The following is a 20257-nucleotide window of genomic DNA, read 5'->3' as shown; positions in this document are numbered from 1 at the left end:
AACAACTTCTCAAAATAATACAACAGACACCAACATACCCATTCATTTTTCTTACAATCTCTCTGTGATGGAGTTGGGTTTTTGTTTGTGGCATTGCACCTACAGCCTCTGCTTTATCTCCTACCCCGGGAAGGAAGGAAAATCACAGAACCACCAGTTTTAGATGCTATTCACAAACAACACCCCCCCCTTTCCAATCCCCATTCTTCCCTCATTCACTCACTTTCACTTTCTCACTTTCATTTGGTCGCTTTTAAGATCAAGCAGGCAACCAAGATTTCGGGGTTTCCAGAAATCTTGACCTACACCAAAATGGGCATTGCCCTATCTATAGGAGAAGTTTGGTTTCATTGCTGTGTATATTTGTATATTTGTTTGGTTATAGAGAAAACTCCTTGTCTTTTAAAGAAACTGAACAAGGGGCAAATACTTTACCTTCGATTTTCTCAAAACAGTATTTTGCGGGATAGCCCCCTTGTGCATAAAAGCGACCATTTATCTTGTTCTCTCCCACCAGTAGCATCAGCTATGGAACAGGATCAAAGGTCACCTGCTGAGGAGCATGGTAGCCTCAGGAAGTCAGGGCTCAAAGGGTTAAACTAGCCTTTTTCATTCTTGTTCTTTTCAACCTATGGGGATCTATAGCTTACATGTTGTGCCCCCTCCCCCATTCCAATCCCCTTCCTTCCCCCATTCACTCACTTTCACTCTCACTCTCTCATTTCTCTTGTTCTCTCCCACCAGTGGGCTCCATGGAACAGCACGGCAGCATCATAGGTCACCTGTTGTCCCAGGTTCGCATTGGCATGGACCTGACCAAAGTGGTTCTGCCCACTTTTATCCTGGAGAGGCGCTCGCTGTTGGAAATGTTTGCTGATTTTTTCGCTCACCCGGACTCCTTTTGCCAGTGAGAATTCTGTGACGTTTGTCATTTAAAAACTGTTTGTTTTTGACAGGAAGTTTCTTTGACAGTACTCAGAACAATACAAGGTTTCTGACCTACTCTCAAATCTTGTCTGTGGGTGGTTGGAGGCAGCACTGGTAGGTCCTACTTCTTTACTTTCCCTCTGTTGTTTTTTTCCTGTCTGTCCTACTTTTCCCCAGCACAAAATGACCATATACAGTAGTCTCCACCTAAGAGCCCAGCACTTACTAACACACTCTTAACTAAAAATTAAACAGATGAGTCTTGAGCAATCACTTAAACATAAAGATTTGTTATTTCCCTGAGATCCTGGAGCAAGGAGTTTCCGATTTTAGGGCAAAAAAAATTTATAGAACAAAAACCCGGGCGGGCACTAAAGATCAACTAAAAGTGGAAATTTGCAATCATTGAAATGTCCGTTGCATCACAAATCAGCCACTCTCTTGAGTATGATCACATATCTATTGTAAATCTCGATGAAACGGTACAATGTTTGCCCCCCGACAGGATCACACCGAAGTGTGAACTGGAGGACACGTTTTTTCCCCAACCATCACACTCGCATCTGAGCCCTCCACCTAAACTTACATGCTCGATGAGTAGCGCCTACAGGTTCGCTTCAGGCGGGATCACATTGAACTGTTAACTCTTCCCTGACCATTGCCGCAGTTGTCTCTTCTCCCGAATTTGTGAGTTGTGAGACAGACTGAATTTTAATTGATGTGGTTAAACCGCAAGTTGCATAATGACATAAGGGGGGGGGGGGGGGACTCTTTCAGAGATGGAAAGCTATAAATTTTGAACAGGGAAAAGGGAGGAACAACTGGATCAGTGTAGATCTTGAGACTCGTGATAAGTGAAAGTGGCATGTCTAATGCCACTTTCATCGGTCATCATGGCTGACAACTCTTTGCTAGCCATAAGTCGTAAACTCATCCAGGACTCACGTAAGTTTATTTTAGAGTAAAGGGAGACCGCTTTTCTGGTTGTGGACCTAAACATGGGTCACCGTGGATCCTTCCCTTGGTGCTTTGGCTAAGGTCCCGTTCACCTAAGATCATGCATATTCCTTGCTCCAGAGCACCGGGATCTGAGGTGGAGACTACTGTATTGTGTCGTGTGCTTCTCTTTACTCAAACAAAAACAAACTCAAATGTTTTTTTACCTTGAAAGTGTTATACTGTAACAGTTAACTGGAAGATATTGGGCAACTATTTGGAATCAGGAGTCGGCATGCAACTGGGATAATTTTTGTGTCTATTCTCATGATTTAATACAGATGTTGATTTTTCATCTTCAAAATATGCAAGAAACCAGTTACCGAGTGAGAACATGACACCATGGATAAACCGCTCATTTCGACAGCTTACTGTAAAATGTGCCATACACCATTTTGAAAAGTGACGTTTGATGGAGTCTTTCACCGAGCAGTCGATTTCCACTTCAGTTTTGATGCATATCATGTCTATAAACACATTCCTCTCAACTTTCCCTCTCCAGAATTGCTGATATGACCACTCCAAAGGAGCGAATGGTGCAGGTGATCAGGTGGTATCTTGGAGCCTTCCATGCTGGTCGACCCAGTGAGATTGCCAAAAAGCCTTACAACCCAATTATAGGAGAAACATTCAAGTGTTACTGGCATGTACCTGGTGCCCCTGAATCTGCGGTGAGTTTCCTAGCCTTGTCATAATTCTCATCATTTGTTGAAATCATTTTCCTTGATTCAACCTGCCATGAATTTGACTGAATTCAAGATGTTCTGCTTTTGACAAATGTGCAGGTTATTGGTTTTTGTAATTTCCTTAACCCGTTACTTTTCTTCTATTTCAAGTGCTAGATCTGAAACTGACATCAGAAATCATTATTTGCCACATATTGTTACTTTTCATCATTAGAAAAAGTATGAAGAGTTCTTTGTATTGTTCTTTATATGCTACCTAAACATGTGTAAGTCACTACTTGAACAACCTAACCTTTATGGGGGGCGGACTGGAAAGTGTTTGAGAGATAAAGGAGCTGCAGATTTTAAAGGTATAATCAATCATTTACTGGTGAACACCTTTCTCTTTTTTCTCTCTGTCCAATTCAGTAATTACCTTTTCAGGATGTTTACATGGGAGGGAGAGTGAAAGAGAGGAGTGGTTTGCTGGATTTTCTTGTAATTGTTGTCAAGTCAAATTAGCTAACGTTGATGAAATTATTACGACCTCATTTTTTAAAATTGACCTAACAGGAAGTGTCGCCTGAAGGTCCAACTCCATGGTGTACAAAAGACAACTTATCATTCATCTCGGAGCAAGTGTCCCATCACCCACCAAGTGAGTGTGACTAGAAACTAAAGAACTCTTCCTCATGTTCATAGCACAGTTTCTTTTATTATTATTTTTTTCTTCCTGGTTTGTAGTCATTGGTAGGCGAACAATGCCAGATACTGGTTCTTGTGTCCACAATATACCAGGGTTCTGATTCATAGTCTAAAAATCTAATAATTCAGACATTTTCACTTTTGCTCAATTCGTAAGACCAGGTGCCCACGCGGACTGGATCGGGTCCTTTCGGGTCGATCGCCTGACTCGTCACCTGAAAATAAACGCTGTTTGTTTTTTAGGCAACGATTTGGGCAATCAATTTGTGCCACGACAGCCTCTTTGCGCCCTCAATGACTCGACCCGACCTGATCGTGCCAATGGGCACCCAGTATTAGGTTAACTCAAGTAATCACTGTCTTCTTAAAGTTTTCTCAAAGCAACCAAAAATGATCAAGGCAACTGTGTTATGACCATGACATTATGTTTATTTTGATGTGATGTTGTCTTGCGTTAGTTTGTACCACACAGTCTGTATTCTCCTGGGCCTTTGGAGCAGGTGTCGACTTAAGATTACAGGCCCCGTGCACCTGTGCTCCCTTGGGTTGACTGCTAGATTTGCACCATCTTTCTTTGAGGCGTGCTTTTTGTGTGCAAAAGGGTAGTAGGGTAAATTCAGCGTGAGCTTGGTTCTGTAAGGTTACTGAAAAAATAAAGTCCAGATTTAGTGTAGAACAGTTGTACTGGGCTTGCTATCAGTGGAGGCTTCTATTCCATCCCAGTTTGGTGACTAATTTACTGTACAAAAGGGTGTGTTACCTGAATATAGGAATTCATCATTCATGTGTACAGACATTTAGGTGGGAGAAACCTGTGTTTGCCTGAAATAAGTTTACATCAAGCTGGTTTTTTAGAGATATGCAAAGTCGTCCTGGAAAAGTATTTGTTTGCTTGATGTCATTTGTATGAACAGTAGTGTTTATTTATGGTGATGTTGGCACAACTTCACAACAAAGTACATTTTTTTTAAAGTGATGATAATAGATACTGTTTGTTTTGAATGGGATGATAAAAATAGGGTTTGTTTTTAGAGAGTTGATTAGTGCCATTTGTTTTGAAAGTGATGATAGGTACCATCTCTTTTGAAAGTGATGATATTTGACTGAAAAATGGCTTTTAGCTCAAAACTCAAATTTAGGAGTGATGTTTTTTTTCAGTCTCAGCATTCTATTCGGAGAACTACAACAAGCGCATCTCCCTTGATGGCTACATCTGGACCAAGTCTAAGTTTTTGGGCCTGTCAATTGGTGTGCACATGATTGGTCAGTGTGTGCTGTCTGTGCTGGACTATGATGAGGAGTATACCTTGTCCTTCCCCAGTGGATACGGCAGGTGAGCCTATGGGCTTTTGGAGGTACTAGAGCAGAGAGGTTAATTACTCTTTGAACCTGGAGGAGGATTGGGTAACAGGTTAAGAACTTATTTCTTAATTTCAAATAAGATCAGTAAACCGGGGCAAGGCTTCTTATTTCTTGGCATTAGGTGTGATTGGCAGACCAGTGTGTGGATATTTTTTGTCTGCATCAGGTAACGGTAAACTTTCCAGAGCATATTTTTTGGTGTCAGGTAGACAGGCTTGGAGCTTTACTTCTTGGTGTCAGGAGAGATCCATGAACTGGTTGTGCTGCTTATTTCTCTGTTTCTTATGAGATCAGTAAACTTGCATATAGAGCTTAATTTATGGTATCAGATGACATGTTGATTAGTGAACCAGCCCTGAAGTTATTTCTTGGTATTAGATGAGATCAGTAAACGGGGCCAGGGCGTATTTTATGGTGTGAGATAAAATTGGTAGACCAACACCCGGTTTATTTCTTGATATTGGGTAAGATCCGTAAACTGGACCATGGCTTATTTCCTGTTACTGGGTATGTTCCGTAAATTTGAAAAGTTTATCTCCTGGTATCAGGTTTGATCGATAAACAGGTCCCAGGGCTTTTATGATGGTATCACTGATAGTATCAGGTTAGATAGGTAGACTTGCCCAGAGCTTATTTCTTGGAATCAGTTAGGATTGGAAACCTGTTCCAACGGCTTATGTGGTCGCTTTAAAGTACAAGGGGGCTATCCCCCAAAATGTTGTTTTGAGAAAATCGAAGGTAAAGGTTTTGGACTCTTGTTCAGTTTCTTTAAAAGACGAGGAGAGTTTTCTCTATAACCAAACAAATGTACGCACCAATGAAACAAAACTTCTCCTATAGGTATGGCAATGCCCGCTTTTTGTGTAGGTCAAGATTTTTGGAAACCCCCGAAATCCGGGTTAGCCCACTTATCCTTCAAAGCGACCATATATCAGTATCCTGTAAGGCCTGTGCACCAGTGGCAAACCACATTTGGGTAGTGCGGGGATGGAGATTTGAAGAATGTCGAGGTCCAAAGTTTAAACGGGTATAGTCCTCCATCAGATTTCCCTTGTTTGGAAAAACGGTCCTGTCAGAAGCTCTGGGGTATTTTTTTTTTTTTTCTTCATTTTTGAAGGAGACAGCAGGAGGTCTCAGGACTACAAAGTTTATTTTCATGACACTGATGCTGCCCTGAAATCAAACTGCCCTACTTTTCAAGCCTAAATCATCCACCCAAAAACTGCATGTCTGGAGAGAGTGTAGGGTTTAAGAACCCATGTTCACACCATGGACTAGGTACAATTAGTGTACCTCCATATGCCAGTTTTTGATAACTTTTGACTTTTACGCTTGCTTATTTGGTTGTGGGCCAAGTTCTCTTCATGTAAAAGTTTTATTTTCCAGTTCTCTCTTGTGTATGGATGAACTGTTCCTCTTGTAAGTGATGTTTAATGACCAAGTTCTCTTTTGAATGTGAATAAACTGTTCCTGAAATATTCTGTTAGAGTTTCATGCATATTTTCTTTGGATTGTGGATAAACTGCTCCTCATGATAGTCTTTTATGCTCAAGTTCTCTTTAGATTGTGGATAAACTGCTCCTTATGTTAGTCTTTTATGCTCAAGTTCTCTTTAGATTGTGGATAAACTGCTCCTCATGATAGTCTTTTTTGCTCAAGTTCTCTTTGATTGTGGATAAACTGCTCCTCATGATAGTCTTTTATGCTCAAGTTCTCTTTAGATTGTGGATAAACTGCTCCTCATGTTAAAGTCTTTTATGCTCAAGTTCTCTTTAATTGTGGATAAACTGCTCCTCATGTTAGTCTTAAACTGCTCATACTTTTACTCTTTATCGCCGGAGGGAGTTTTCCCACCATTCCGCCGTAGCCTTCTTTTGGTACGAAATCTGAGAGTGACAAACACAGACCTGCCACTCATTCCAATTTAATTGGGATATCCCGATTTTTTTGCCTCAAATCTCAAGCATCCCGATTTCAATCGCATGTATCCCGAATTTGTTTGTTCTGCCTGTTGCGCCAGATTTTTCCAAAAAACTTACTTTGCCTTCTTCTTTCGCGGGAAGCACTTGTTGAACTTTTTGCCTACAGGAACTCGGAGCATTATTTTCCTAATTATATAGTAGTTAACTTGCCCCAAGTTGTGTTGAATCTTTGCCCACTTGTGTAATTTCGACTATAATCGAAGTAGTATCGGTTTGGCATACCGACTTGGGATACTCTCAAGATCTACTTTCGCTTTTGGCTTTTGTTACCACTAAGAATTCTCTGATGATGGACTGATAACTGTTACAATTGCGACATACAAATAAATGATATTATTCATGGTTTTGCTGTTGCTTTCGAACAAGTTTCGTCTAAGGTCTACTTTGTCAGGCTCGCCATCAAGACCCATCAGTAGAACTGTTTCAGTCACACGTTTGCATCATATGACATGATTTAGGTGTGTGAGTTCCGCGTGTGTCGGGGACCGTCCGTTGACGGGGTCAACTTAAGGTTTGCTTGATGTTTCAGGATTTTGAAAAAGCAACATTTGATTAAATATACACACACACACACAAACTCACAAAACACACTGAGGGTAGTCAGCGTGGTGACTTGTCGTTGATGCCAATTTTTTCCCCAGATCCTGGTATTTTCCCCCTGAGATCCATAGAGTGGGGCGTCTGCATACATGTCACTCAATTGGTTATTTAGTTTGATAGTTCTTCGTCTTATGAAATAGTGCCTGATAAGAGAGACCTGTTTTCGGCAGTCGCCGAAAATAACTATAATGCTGGTTCCGACTGCAAGCTGCAAGAGGCGGCTTGTCCGAGACGAGGAGTTAAAAATGCTGTCAAATTGTCTTTTAATTGTGAATAAACTACACCTCAGGTCCATCTTGACGGTGCCTTGGGTGGAACTGGGAGGCAAGATCAACATCAATTGTGCAAAGTCAGGCTACTCTTCCTTAGTGGAATTCCAAACCAAGGTACGCAACATTTGTGTCATCTCTTTTTGTTTTATTTGGCTTTCACAAAGCTGCTTTGTCGTTTTGAAATAAATTGCAACTCAGCCATCTTTTTGTGAAGGTTTTCTTTCATTGTCTTTATACCAATTTCATCTCTATTGCTTTTCCATCAACTGTGTGCTATTGTAAATGACTATCTGGGTACCCGTTCGATGAACGGACTCAAAAGAATCGATTGTCATGTCATTGTGGAACCAGTGTTCACTGCTTGTGAACGGAAGCCTCACTTGTTTACAATGACGTCTTAAAAGACAGGCTTTCCCAAGATTAGATCTAAACGAAACTAATGAAAAACTGAAAATTAAACTACAATGACTTCAGACTCCTCAATATAACTGTGCACCCTTTATATGATTCTGGACCACCGTTAATTTTTTCAACTAAAGTGGTTCTAAAGTTTTAGGCGACCAAAGTGACGAACTTTCACAAATATGATATAGATATGAGCATGAGACACTATTTCGTTATCATAATTTGTAAGATGCCCTGTTGCAAAAAGAGCGTATTGATCAATCTTGTTGATTTTTCACTTTGCTTGTGAGGGGAATTAGAATAAGCGAGGAAATGATCAGTACAGATTTTGGCTTCTGTTCATTTATGTGTTCTAAACCATGCAGTTGTGAATATTCACAATGAAGTGGTTACTGTTTACAGTGCGCATTCTACAGGATATGTAATATAGGTTCTGAGAAAAGCCTTAACTGATAGGTAAGCCTGTTCCAAATAAAGACGTTTGCGTGCAGAATCATTTCCAATCATCAGTGAATCATATACTTGCTACCCCGCTAACAAACTGTGCTGTTTATTTTTTCTTTCAGCCTTTTTACGGCAGCAGAAAGCATCGGGTGGTTGCAAATATATTTGAGCCAAATGAGAAGAAATCTTTTGTGACCATTGAAGGAGAGTGGAATGGTGTGATGTATGCCAAGTGGGCCTCGGGGGTGAGTAACCTTTCACTAACAGCGAGTTGTGGTAGAGGCCTTGTGCAGATGTGGCGCGGTACTTCTCTTATGTCTTAACTTTTTTTTTTTTAATTTGATGCATGGATTTTCTGCGTGAACATTTTGGAGGGAGGGGTAGCAGGTAGACTTTACTTCTTTACCGTCCCTCAGCTCTTTCTGTTTGTCTGTCTTACTTTTTTCTGTCACTAAATGACCCCTTATTGTGTCGATGTGCTTTTCTTTACTCAAAGAAACAAATGAAAGAGGGGAAGTGCAGAAGTTACATTCATCAGTTCTGCATCACAAAAGTTTACTCTTTTTCTTAAAGGATTTCTTGAATATGTATTAAAAATTGTTTAAAATGAACTTTGTTGAAAATGCAGGCCCTAAGACAAAACTTCTCTGTCTTATTTTGGGTGCCAGGAGCGTGTACTGTTCAACATTTCATCATTAGATAAACAATGGAAACTGATGTGTTGGATCTGAGTTGTTTCCCTTGCAATCCGCTTAAGAGCCCACTTTATTATTTTGTCACCACATGACTGAACGAGGCACTGCAGTATTTTTCACATGCAGCTTATTTATCTTTTAGCTGCTTTGTCAACCTGTGTGAGGATGGTTGGCAGGAACCACTATTAAGTGTTTCTTCTGCTCTTTCCCTCTGTTGTTCATGTCTGTCTGTGTCTGTGCCTCTTACTCTTTTCCTGCACTACATAACTATTATTGTGTGGTTGTACTTTTTTCTTTACCAAAAAATCAGCCTTTGATGTCATAAGAGCTTTTTCTTTTAAATTCTCATCCCTGTTAGAAAAATGAAGTGTTTGTGGACACCAAGACTCAGCCCATCATCAAGAAGATTGTGAAGCCGCCGGAGCAGCAGGATGAGTTCGAGTCTAGAAAGTAAGAATTTGTTTTGGTTAATTTAAAGTCAATTATAAACACTTCGAGTCTTGAAAAGTAAGATTTTTTTTTTCTGAGATTGAAGTCAAATACACGCACACACTCACAAGCACGCACACACGCACACACACACAGGTGTTTCCGGTTCCTGTAAGACTTTGCTGCAATGCTCTATGACCACCACTTGACCCTTTTACCTTTGTTTCTCCCTCCTTTTCCTTCACTGGCTTAGCAGATGGTTGGAAGGCACCAGTGCTTGCTTCTTACTTCTCTTCTTTATCTCTGTTGTTTCTGGCTGTTTGTCTTGTTTGTCCCCTGCACTAAATGGCTGTTGCCAAGTCAGTGCATTTCTCTTTTGGAGAACTCAAATCTCTTTCATTTGTGGGTGGTTAGAGGGTGCTCTGGTGTGGTTTGCTCCTTCTTTCCTATAAAAAATCTATCTTCTCTATCTCCCCCCCCCCTTTTCGTGTTTGTTACGCTCTTGTAACACTTCTAATCTTCGGCACTTATATGACCTTCATGTGTTGCAAGCGTTGTAAAACTTTTATTAAAACTAAAACTAAATCTCTTTCATTTCTTAAATTTATGTGTCTCTGTTCCAGCAGAATTTGCGATGTAATGGTTATCAAGCCTTCTCTAGGGTAGTTGATGGGTGATCTGGTGTGGCCTGCTCCTTGTTTCCTATCAAACATCAATCGTCTTCGTCTCTCCTCCTCCTTTTTTGTATTTGTTACCCTCCTGTAACGCAACACCACTATACTCCAGCACTTATATGAGCTAATTCATTTTGTGTTGAAAGTGCCGCAAAACTCTTGCTAAAAGTAGCAATGCCAATGAAAATTTAAATTTTCACTTTTACCCCCTTTTTTTTGGTACCTAAGAAAGAATTTTCAATTCTAAGAATTATGCTTCTTGAATTTTGAGAATCGGTTCATAAATTTAAAAAGTTATGGGATTGTAAAGGTCGGCAAAATATGGATGACCCGCATATAGGAAAATACTCCTAAAAAGTGGACCACGCAGTAGCAGATTCTGTAAGAAAATCGACGATATCTCGGAAACTAATCGGAGTGTTCGAGAGAAACTTGGCTACCTGATGTGTTTTTGAGTGTAGAAATCATTTCTGCAGTCAGATTTACTACCAATTTCATAGTTATTTTGTTATAATTAAAATTGTGGTGTACATATTACGATTTTGCGAAAAAGGGGTGTCGGGATGAGTCCATTTTATTTATAGCATCGTATCACAACATGGGATCTTTAAGAATATATGTCGGCAGCGTGACCAAATAATTGCAAAGCTTTTTATGATGACTTTAGACCATGCCAACCGTAAAACATAAGTTAATTCAATCTAGCATGCCGTACAATTAAAAATTCTTTTTCCCCGTTGAGACGCGAACACCCCGAGACGAGATAACCTCGCCTCGGAATACCCCCATAGCGATGTTACAGGGGAATAGAGAGAAAAACAACCGGATGCGCGCGCGCGCCATTGCCCTATTTCAAGTGACCAATGAACGGGCCCGGAATAGTCATGCGGGGATTTGTAGGTCGCATACATTTGCCACGAGAGTGAGGGGAAAATGGCCGGTCTCCGTGCGAAGCCGCTTTGGATAGGGGGGTAGTCGTGCATTTATGATCGGGTCTAAACAACTACTTGACACAAAACGTTCAAATTTGAGCACACTATAGAGGATAGATAGATCTATTACCATCTCAGCGTCGAAATTCAAACTCCTTATAGTTTTCGGTGTACACGATACGAAAGTGTTCCCGACACCAAAAGTATAGGTTATTTTATGTGTACGAACTTCAACGTCCACATATTATTAGTTTGCCCTATTTTCTGATTGGTTGCCGAGTTTCATTCGGATTGGTTCGGAAATAGAGCAGACCGAGGTTGACAAAGTTAATCACCTACGCTTCGGCCGGGTCCGCAAAATCGCCCGTAAATGGGGACCAAATTTTCGCCTCGCGGGAAAGCCCGATTGGCATTGCTACTAAAAGAACAAAATTTTTTGTAAAAAGACTTCTCCATCAGTCAACATCGACATCCTCCTTTTAAACCTGGCTCAAAAAGTAACCTTACTATGCAAAGTCTAGTGTATTTATGTTATGCGACTTAAGAGCTCATTTCTAGTGTCTGCTTTGTTCTTCTGTCAATTTTTCACAGGTCTTAAAGTTGATGTTAATTGGGACATCTTAGTATTGTAGAAGAGGATGACTTGATTTTTGTATTAGGTGGTGGGATGGGGCCACTGATAGGTCCCACTTCTTTCATTCCTCTCAGTTGCTTTGTCTTTCTATCATGCCTTTTCTCTGCTTTAAATGACATTTATTGTGTTGATTTTCTTTTAATTACCCAAGAGCATATGATTTGAGCTTTTATCTTACCTCCATTTTCCAGTTCTCCTTTGAGAAGGTCTTTCAGTATCCTCCATCTTCTGTGTGGAGATGTCATAGCAGAGTCCTTGTATAGAAAAGATCTTAGCCCTCTTTTGGAAAATTTATGCCCAAAAAATTTTTGGGGGAGGGAACAGTGTTCTGAAAGGGTTTTTAATTTACTATGCAACATCTAATTTTAGGAAATCTGTGTTTTATATATTCTGTATGATTTGACAAATATTATGTCTGTTTTTTTAATGACCTTATGGTAGTTATAAATGCTCTGCTTGTTAACCCTTTTGTTGGCACACTGTTCTGTTAGAAAATGACATAGAAATAGGATTCTTATTGTAAATAATAATTGTGTGTCAGATTGTGGAGAAAAGTGACGCTGAACCTGAAGGAGAAGAATGTGGATGCAGCGACCGAAGAGAAACGACGACTGGAACAGAGGCAGCGAGACGAAGCTAAAGAGAGGAAGGAGCAGGGCGCCAAGTGGGAAACCAAGGTACGTGGTGCAAGTCTCCATCTACTGTTTGTAAAATTTGTGCAAAATAGGCAGGTGGAGACCGAAAATATCTTGTTTAAATAAATTGAACAATTGGGTAATGTGAAAATACCAGGATAATGGAAGGTTTTTTTTTAGAAATGGCTGAGCAGAAAAATGAGTGGAAAACCATGGTGCCGAAGGCTGTTTTTGGTACTTATAGAAGAAGAAGAAATAAAAGTGTGTGTTTTTGCTGCAAATACTAATACAACCTGGCACCGGTATGCTTGACCAAAAGCCTGAATACTTGTGGTTTCAAGAGTCCTTACATTTTCATCAGACATGTCAGTCTGAGAAATAAAACCATTATCCAGCCATGGCCATGGTCTTTTAGTGACTACGATTCATCGGTTTGAAATGAATTGCAAAAATTGTGGAGGAGGAGGTGGCTTGTTTCCAAACATTAAAAAGTTGTTAGAACACCTCATGTTTGTTATGGTGGCATTATATCCCTAAATTTGAGCAAGTGTGTGTACGTGCGCGTGTGTGTGTATGGTGTGTGTGTGTGTGTGCACGTGCACATTCGCTGATGCAGAGATAAAGTGTACTTTGTTTTTCAAATGTCTGATGCACAAGTGAGTATTTCAATAATGATTTAGCTCACACATTATAAACACACATGCAAACAGCGTGCGCATGCACCCACCCAAAAGCTGGTGCTGAGCATTCCTAAGTCAAACATCCACCACTTAAATCATCACCATTGCTTCATTTGCTTTCTTCTTTCAGTTTTTCCACGAAGTCGGAGAGCACTGGGTCTATGACAACCCCCTGGTAAAAAGGGTGAAGAAAAAAACGCCGCTGATGAGCAGAAAGGAACCGAAATAATTAAGTTTTTGTTGAACCAGATTTTCATGCTTTTTGTCAGATTATATTCCTCCCGTGCACCCTTATCGTAATTGGTTTGTCTACATCTCCTGGGCTGGAGGTGATCCCCTGTTTAGATGACTGTCTACCCATAGCCTGTTTATTCCTTAGAGGTCATTGACTTGTGATGGGTTCTTTGACTTGGCTCTAGACTAGCTGCCTTAGGCCTGCAGTAGTGAGATGCTTGGTGATGGGCAGCCCCTATATGAAGTGGCCTGGGTTATTTTTGGTGTATGTTGGCTTTGTTTTGTATTGGGGGATTTTGGGTTGGTGTTTCTTTTTGTTATTTATGTTGTTTGGTTTTGGTGTTTGTTGGGGGGGTAAATGTTTTTAGGATTTTTTTTTGTTTTTGTATAGAGATCAGGATGGTTGAAGGTGAGAACTATCTGTCGTTAATATGCGCAGCAGTCCCCGAGTTCAGTATAAGGACTTTGGTGAAGTCGCTCTGCAAAAGAGCAAGTGTATGCCATGCTTAGATCAACTACTTATGCTGGTCCTGAAGATATCGCTGTATTTGATCAAATCTGTAAGTTAACCAACGGTGGCTTCTTCTGTGTTTGGCTGTATGTGGCTATGGAACGGTTTGTTTGTTATGCATGATATCCTTCTCCCTGCTGTTGTGGCTGTGGGTAGCCATTGCTTATGTCCCATAGCAGTTTGTGTTTTATTTATTTTTGTCTTGCAAGTGCTGTGTGATGCTATGCTAATGCTGTTCTTGATACTGTGGCTTGAACTAAGATTCTGTGTGTTTCATTATCGATGATGTATAGATGAGGACAGATTGTACAATGTATAAAAGAAAGAACTTGACAGCTGGTTGTTGAGAAGTGTACCCTCCCATCCTTCTATTTTCTTTTTTTTTATAGTTTTTTTTTTAAAGTATTGAAACTTTCGTTGCACAGGGCCTGAAAGTAATTATTTTCATTATTCATATATGGACAATATTTTATACGAACTTCCCACATTTTTGTCTAGTTCTGAGTCATGAACTATTAAGAATACAGAGGAGTTTGACGTACATTCCAGTACATAGCGACAATTGAAGGGATACTTTGAGAATTTCATCCATAGGTGAGTGGCCATTATCCACAAAAGGGTGGATAGAATATGGCAGGTGAGAATAAAGTGTAAACCTCCCCATATCTGCGACCCCAGATGTTGCCATTAGGTCCAGCTATTCAAAATGGGGGCGATACTTTACTCTTACTTTACACCAGACCGTGGACATGAAATTCTCATGGCCACTGGCTGCTTGAAGTGCACTGCTGATTCCAAGCCTGTTTTTGATAGGGCTACTGCCTATAGTGTGCTTGCTTCAGACTGGTGAAAACATTTTCTTCTTTAAGTTTCCCCAATACGTTTACATTTTGTTTTTCTAATGTTATGTTTTTAAAAAAATAATTCTTATATTATGCCCTCGACCTACATACTGTGATGATTGTTGTCAAATGCCGTTTTAGAGATTATGGAAAAATTGTTTGTCTTGATGAGAATATTTCAAACAGTTCAGTCACTCGTGTATGGCAATGGCCATCCTGTTGTCTTCATTTTTTGTCCTTGTCTGTGAGTGCTTTGGAGAAGAATTTTTAATTTGTGTCGGGGGGAATCAGTGATTCAATTTCATTTTGCTTTTGTCTCTGGATAGCTCGTGTTTCCTTTTCTTTTTTTCATTAATCTTTGAGGCGCGTATAAGAATCTGTTTGTCCTGCCTATTAAGCAGACTCAGCTAGTATTATTATCATTTTTTTGTGTGTAGAATGATTGCTCTAAATCTTTTGATATTCAGCCCTACCGATTTTTCTAATGCTGTGTTGATCAGTGCAGTTTGGAAAAGGTTAATGTGATTTTATGAATTTTTTAAAATGCGAACTGGGTGGCTCCTTGGATGCTTGTGGAAGGTTTTACATCTGTCTTTTTCTTTAAGACTTTGGTCTGTTCTCTCACTCTGCCTTTTTCTTTTAGGACTTTGGTCTGTTCTCTCACTCTGTCTTTTTCTTTAGGACTTTGGTCTGTTCTCTCACTCTGTCTTTTTCTTTAGGACTTTGGTCTGTTCTCTCACTCTGTCTTTTTCTTTTAGGACTTTGGTCTGTTCTCTCACTCTGCCTCTCACTAGTTGGCCAATGTTGTGTTGTGTCAACATGTTTCTTTTTAACACGCACAGACTGACTTCTTTGTGACCGTGTGAAAGAAAAAGAAATGAATTGCGTTTGGGTTTTGTTTTTTGCTTTAATTCTTATTCTGTTCTTCTTTATTTCTTTTTTCCTTCAAATATTCCGTTGCCCTGGCCAGGGAATTATGCCTTCTGCTTTGTAAAATTTCTTGGACTCTAAATTCCATTGACACATGTTTGGAGGTTTGTGATGCCTGTGAATAGAATTACTGCTGATTTTGTGATATTTTCTGCCCTGTGTTTGTTGCTGTAGTAGTTGTACGGATTACGAGGAAACTGTGCATTTGTATCGTAAAGCGTGTGTGTTTGGAGTGTATCTATGACAGTATGAGTCGGTCAACATGGCCTTCTCAATGATACAGTATATTCAGTCCATGTTTCCAAAATCATTTTTGAATAGATTGGAAGCTAGTAGTTGTAAATCCCATAGAGCACACTTTAGAGTGTGGATATATACGCTATATAAATGCAATTATTGTTATTTATTATTTAAGACAATTGTGAAGTTTGACTCTCTCATATCAATAACAACAGAAACAATAAGAGGACATTAGTGTTTTAAGATAGAATCATTAATCATCTGAAAAACTTGGTTTTTAAGAAGAAAAAAAATATTATGATAATGGTATTTGTTGGGGGGTGGGGGGGGGGGGGGGGGTTGTGACAGGTGTTTTTCGCTGTATTTTTTTTCCCAATGACTTGGTATTCCAGTGTCTCTAAATTTTTACCGTACACAGAAGCTCAACATTTCAGCTTTTTGATTAAGACAAAGTGTCATCATCTGTACCTGAGTGTAAAATCTACAATTTGTGATACCATGGTCTGTAAGCTGTGTGGAAAATGATGTTGGATAATCAATCTAGTTATTGCCTTTTATACTAGGGTCTCTAAGCTGTGTAGAAAATGATGTAGTAGTAGTAGTAGTATGAAGTACGGCTGTGGTCAGGCTAGTGGCCTATGTGGGATAAACAATCTAGCTATTGCCTTTTATTGGGTCTGTAAGCTGTGTTGAAAATGAGGTGGGGGAATCGGCTTCCCATCTAGTTCTTTCCCTCTCTAGTGATAGTTAACATCCTTCAACAGCAATCGGATGGTGCTGATAGCTTAATCTGAGCCTTGCTGGAACGTCATACAGATGGCCCAAGTTCCCCCCCCCCACCCCTGCCCTCCTGAATAGTCATTCTTTAGTTCAAAGTGTTTTGGGGAACTTTCAAGGTTTCCACCCTTTCTTCTTGTCCAAGGTTTCCCCCCCCTATTAGGTAATATCCATAAAATTTTGGAATGGCCTTAAACCCACACCATACTACTCATACTATCATGTAGATTAGACTTTTTTGTCTTTCATTGTTGCTGTAATTTATTGTGTTTCTGTATATCAAAGAGTAAGGTGACTTTGTGTCTTTATTGTGGATAGTTGGAGGGTGCCACTGGTAGGTCCTACTTCTTTTCTTTCCCCCCTAATGTTTCTCTCTGTCTTTCTTGCTTTTTCCTGGCACAATATGACTGTTATTGGGTCGATGTGCTTCTCTTTACTCATACAAATAAACTTTCCTTTCAAAATGAAAATGGATCCTGCATGAACTTTAATTATTAATTCAGATGAAAGGCTCCAGGGCAAAATGCACTATCCATTTACATGAGCATCAAAAGTGAGAAAAAGGGAAAACTTATTCCCTGAAAAGAAAAATAGGCCTATGAATGAATTGCTAATTATTGAGAGAAATAGTGAATTTTGAGGGGGAAAAAATTCATTGTCACGACTATTCTTATCATAAGTTTAGGAAATGGGTGGGCTTTTTCAGAAATGCCTAGATTTGGTGTGTGGTGCATTTTGCAACGGAACCCTTCAGATGCTGTCTTTATCCCTGTTCTCCTACCCTTCTCTCTCCCTCATCCTCTTCCCTTAAACATGGGGATGGTACAATTTTAATTCTTTTTTTTTTTAAATTCCGTGTTCCTTCTAGATTGACCCATGTATACTAGATTGACCCATGTATTTTTGTGAAGCAAGCTCAAGAGCTCTGCTTTGTTGGGTTTTTTTGGTTTCCGTAATCAGAATCATTAGCATGTGACCCTCAAAGTATGATTTTATGGCCTGCTCAAAACTGTGCAATATAGTAGTTATGCATTTCTTATGTACTGGGCCATCTCCCGTGAATCACTGAATGTTTGATGCGGGTTTGGCATCACATGTGTAATTATCTTTTATTTTACATGTATGGATTTTTAAAAATCTGTGCGTTCACACATGCCATAATGCCACTGTTTTGTCCTCCAGTTAAGCTAAAGTGTGTGTACTCTCCAGTTGTTGTTTTTTTTACAGAAGACCACTTTTGGTTTGACTTGTTACATTTTATGCCTTTGGCCTCTCAATATGGAGACAAGTCTTGACTCTTGGCAGGTAAATGGAAAGACTTCAGGGTTGAGGGAGTTCTGTCTTTTTTGGAGTCAACCTTGATTTTTCTTCTGTCTCTTCCTTTTTATCATTCTTCAAAGTTTGTTTTTTTACCTCTGCCCTCTCTCTGTGATGGTCTTTGTGTCTTACAGAAACCAAAAACACTCTTCTTGCAGTCATATGCGTAACATTGTCATTGCGGTGTGTTGTACGACGTTGCCATACAAACTGTGTCTTGGTCTTGTGCAGGATGCCTCTGTCCCACGTTTCTGTCACAAACATATGGGATTATGTACACTTTTGCTGTTCTCTGTACAATATTGCTGTTATGTGTACAGTGCGACGTTTCTGTATTATGCATAAATAACATAATAGTGTCTCATTCTGTTAATCTATTGATCATTTCTTATGTTGGGTGTTTGTTTTGGTTTTTACAAGTGTATTGTGCTCTGTCATAGCTTTTGTCGTATGGGGGCGGAGCTGTGCGGGTTTTCTGTAATCTTCAAATTCTCCTCATATGGCTTGTTGCTAAATATGACTGGTCAATATCTTCTTTGGGATTTGTTCTGGAGTTATAGAGTGGTTGACTCTATGCAGATATAAAAATAATTTGTTGTCTTTTTTGTCATATTTTTAAAACTACAAGTTATTTTATTTTTAAAAATTTCATGACGAAGTGAAAAGTTAACTTTTTTGCCTTGTTTTCATATTTTGTTATTTCAGCACCGATATTTGATATGGAAATAATAAATGTCACAGAGTACTTTTGAATTGAAAAAATGAAACCGGAACATTACGCATAATATTATTTTCCCTACCTTTTGCGAAATAGAATCTAAATCATGTTATGATGCCCTTGTATTATCCGCATCCCCTGGGTTAGAGATGATCCCCTGTTTAGATGACTGTCTGCCTTTTCATTGCATTTGTTTTTCAAATTTGCCACTCTCCTGTTAACTTGAGGCAGATGATTGTAATTTAAACTATTTTGATAAATTTTAGTGTTTTCTAGATATTAAAAAAACCAGCCATTAAATGTTAGCTCTAACTTTTTGGCTGACATTTTTCTGAAACGAGTTCCTGAATGGATCTATTGCTTGAGAGACTCGTTGACTGAAAATGATAAATGCTTGCAATTCTTTTTTTAACTGTCAGTCCAAGTAAAGTGTTCAAGAGAGTCGGTTTTGAAAATTTATCCTTGGAGAAGTAGATAATATTTTTGCTCCCAGTTCTTTACATCGTCTGATGGACATGTTGGAGCTTTTGTAATTAATGATGAGTAGATTATCACCCTATTTGGCAACAGTTCATTTTGTGATTTGTGGAACAGTTTCCTTCTGTGAGCACCTAACGCTTTATGGAATCATGTATACGGTCTCAACAGTACATGAAGTTCTCATTGGGGAAAGAGACAATCTTCTATGTTGAGAAAAGTAGGTCAGAAATTGTACCTGATGTGTGGTCGTACTAATCATCTCTTAGAATACTTATATCTTATTGAAATGAGAACTATATATTACAGACTAGTGAAATATTTCTTAACCCCCTATTGTATTTTATCGTTGTGTATGTGTGTGTATGGGGAGGGGGGGGGGTGTTTGTCTGTCTCTGGAGGATGAAATAATATTTCATAATCAAGATGTTATGCTAGACATATCCCTAAAAACAATAATGCAGACAAACCCAGAAAATAAGCCCCCCCACCCCTCCCCCAAAAATCATCCTTTTGTTGTTCCCACTAAGTTCTTATCACCTTCTGTTGCTTGGTGTGATTTGACTCACTGCTCATCGCTTCACAAATAGTCAAATTAGCTTGGGTGTACTTGTTCGTTAGAATAAGCAACTTGATGCATCTCCTGTCAAGTCTTGTCGTCACGTCATGACATTTACTTTCAGTGTTTGTTTCATGCCCTAATATGTTTGTTCCAATTTTTGTCTTGTTATTTTTTCAAATTTTTTTCTTTTTCTACAATTATCATGAACAAAGATATACAGCTTCTTGACTTTTGAGAGGTGGACAACTGAACTGTTGCAATAAAATACCTATCTTTTGTGTAGTGGGTGTGAGTGTTTAGCTTTTGCAGTTGATTTCAACATGTTCTGGTCAAATAGGAACACATGCCAACTGACTGCCGATTTGCTAATTTTCACTTATTGTGGTGGTGGTACATGTATCAAGGCCAAATGTAGGCCCTACTCATTGCTTTCTTTAAAAATGTAGACCACAACGATGGATTGGATGCTAGACTCTAACACACACCAAAGTACTAAATGGCATTTGTCGGAGTCATGCGTCCTGCCATCAATACGGAGTTGTGCACTTAGATGGACCATTGAGTACTTGTACTAACTGTAGGTTTATACACCCCACACCTCCCCCTCCCCCC

The 20257-nt window shown here is 39.4% G+C and overlaps 1 protein-coding gene across 3 annotated transcripts in view; it reads left to right on the top strand.

The window, feature by feature from the left end:
* The window catches only part of LOC101845234 (oxysterol-binding protein-related protein 9), a 44953-nt gene extending 25026 nt beyond the window's left edge, over window positions 1–19927 (top strand). For all 3 annotated transcript variants that reach the window (XM_035969349.1, XM_013081637.2, XM_005096836.3), the window contains 9 exons: window positions 745–907; window positions 2426–2594; window positions 3162–3246; window positions 4452–4626; window positions 7527–7623; window positions 8481–8603; window positions 9412–9503; window positions 12264–12399; window positions 13168–19927. In XM_035969349.1, coding sequence (XP_035825242.1) covers window positions 745–907; window positions 2426–2594; window positions 3162–3246; window positions 4452–4626; window positions 7527–7623; window positions 8481–8603; window positions 9412–9503; window positions 12264–12399; window positions 13168–13266 — 1139 coding nt within the window. In that variant the 3' untranslated portion in view covers window positions 13267–19927. The remainder of the gene's footprint in view (window positions 1–744; window positions 908–2425; window positions 2595–3161; window positions 3247–4451; window positions 4627–7526; window positions 7624–8480; window positions 8604–9411; window positions 9504–12263; window positions 12400–13167) is intronic.
* The last annotated feature ends 330 nt before the right edge of the window (window positions 19928–20257 follow it).

This window comes from Aplysia californica, unplaced genomic scaffold (assembly GCF_000002075.1).
Source record: "Aplysia californica isolate F4 #8 unplaced genomic scaffold, AplCal3.0 scaffold00139, whole genome shotgun sequence".
NCBI lineage: Eukaryota > Metazoa > Mollusca > Gastropoda > Aplysiida > Aplysiidae > Aplysia > Aplysia californica.
This window is presented reverse-complemented; position numbering and strand designations above follow the sequence as displayed.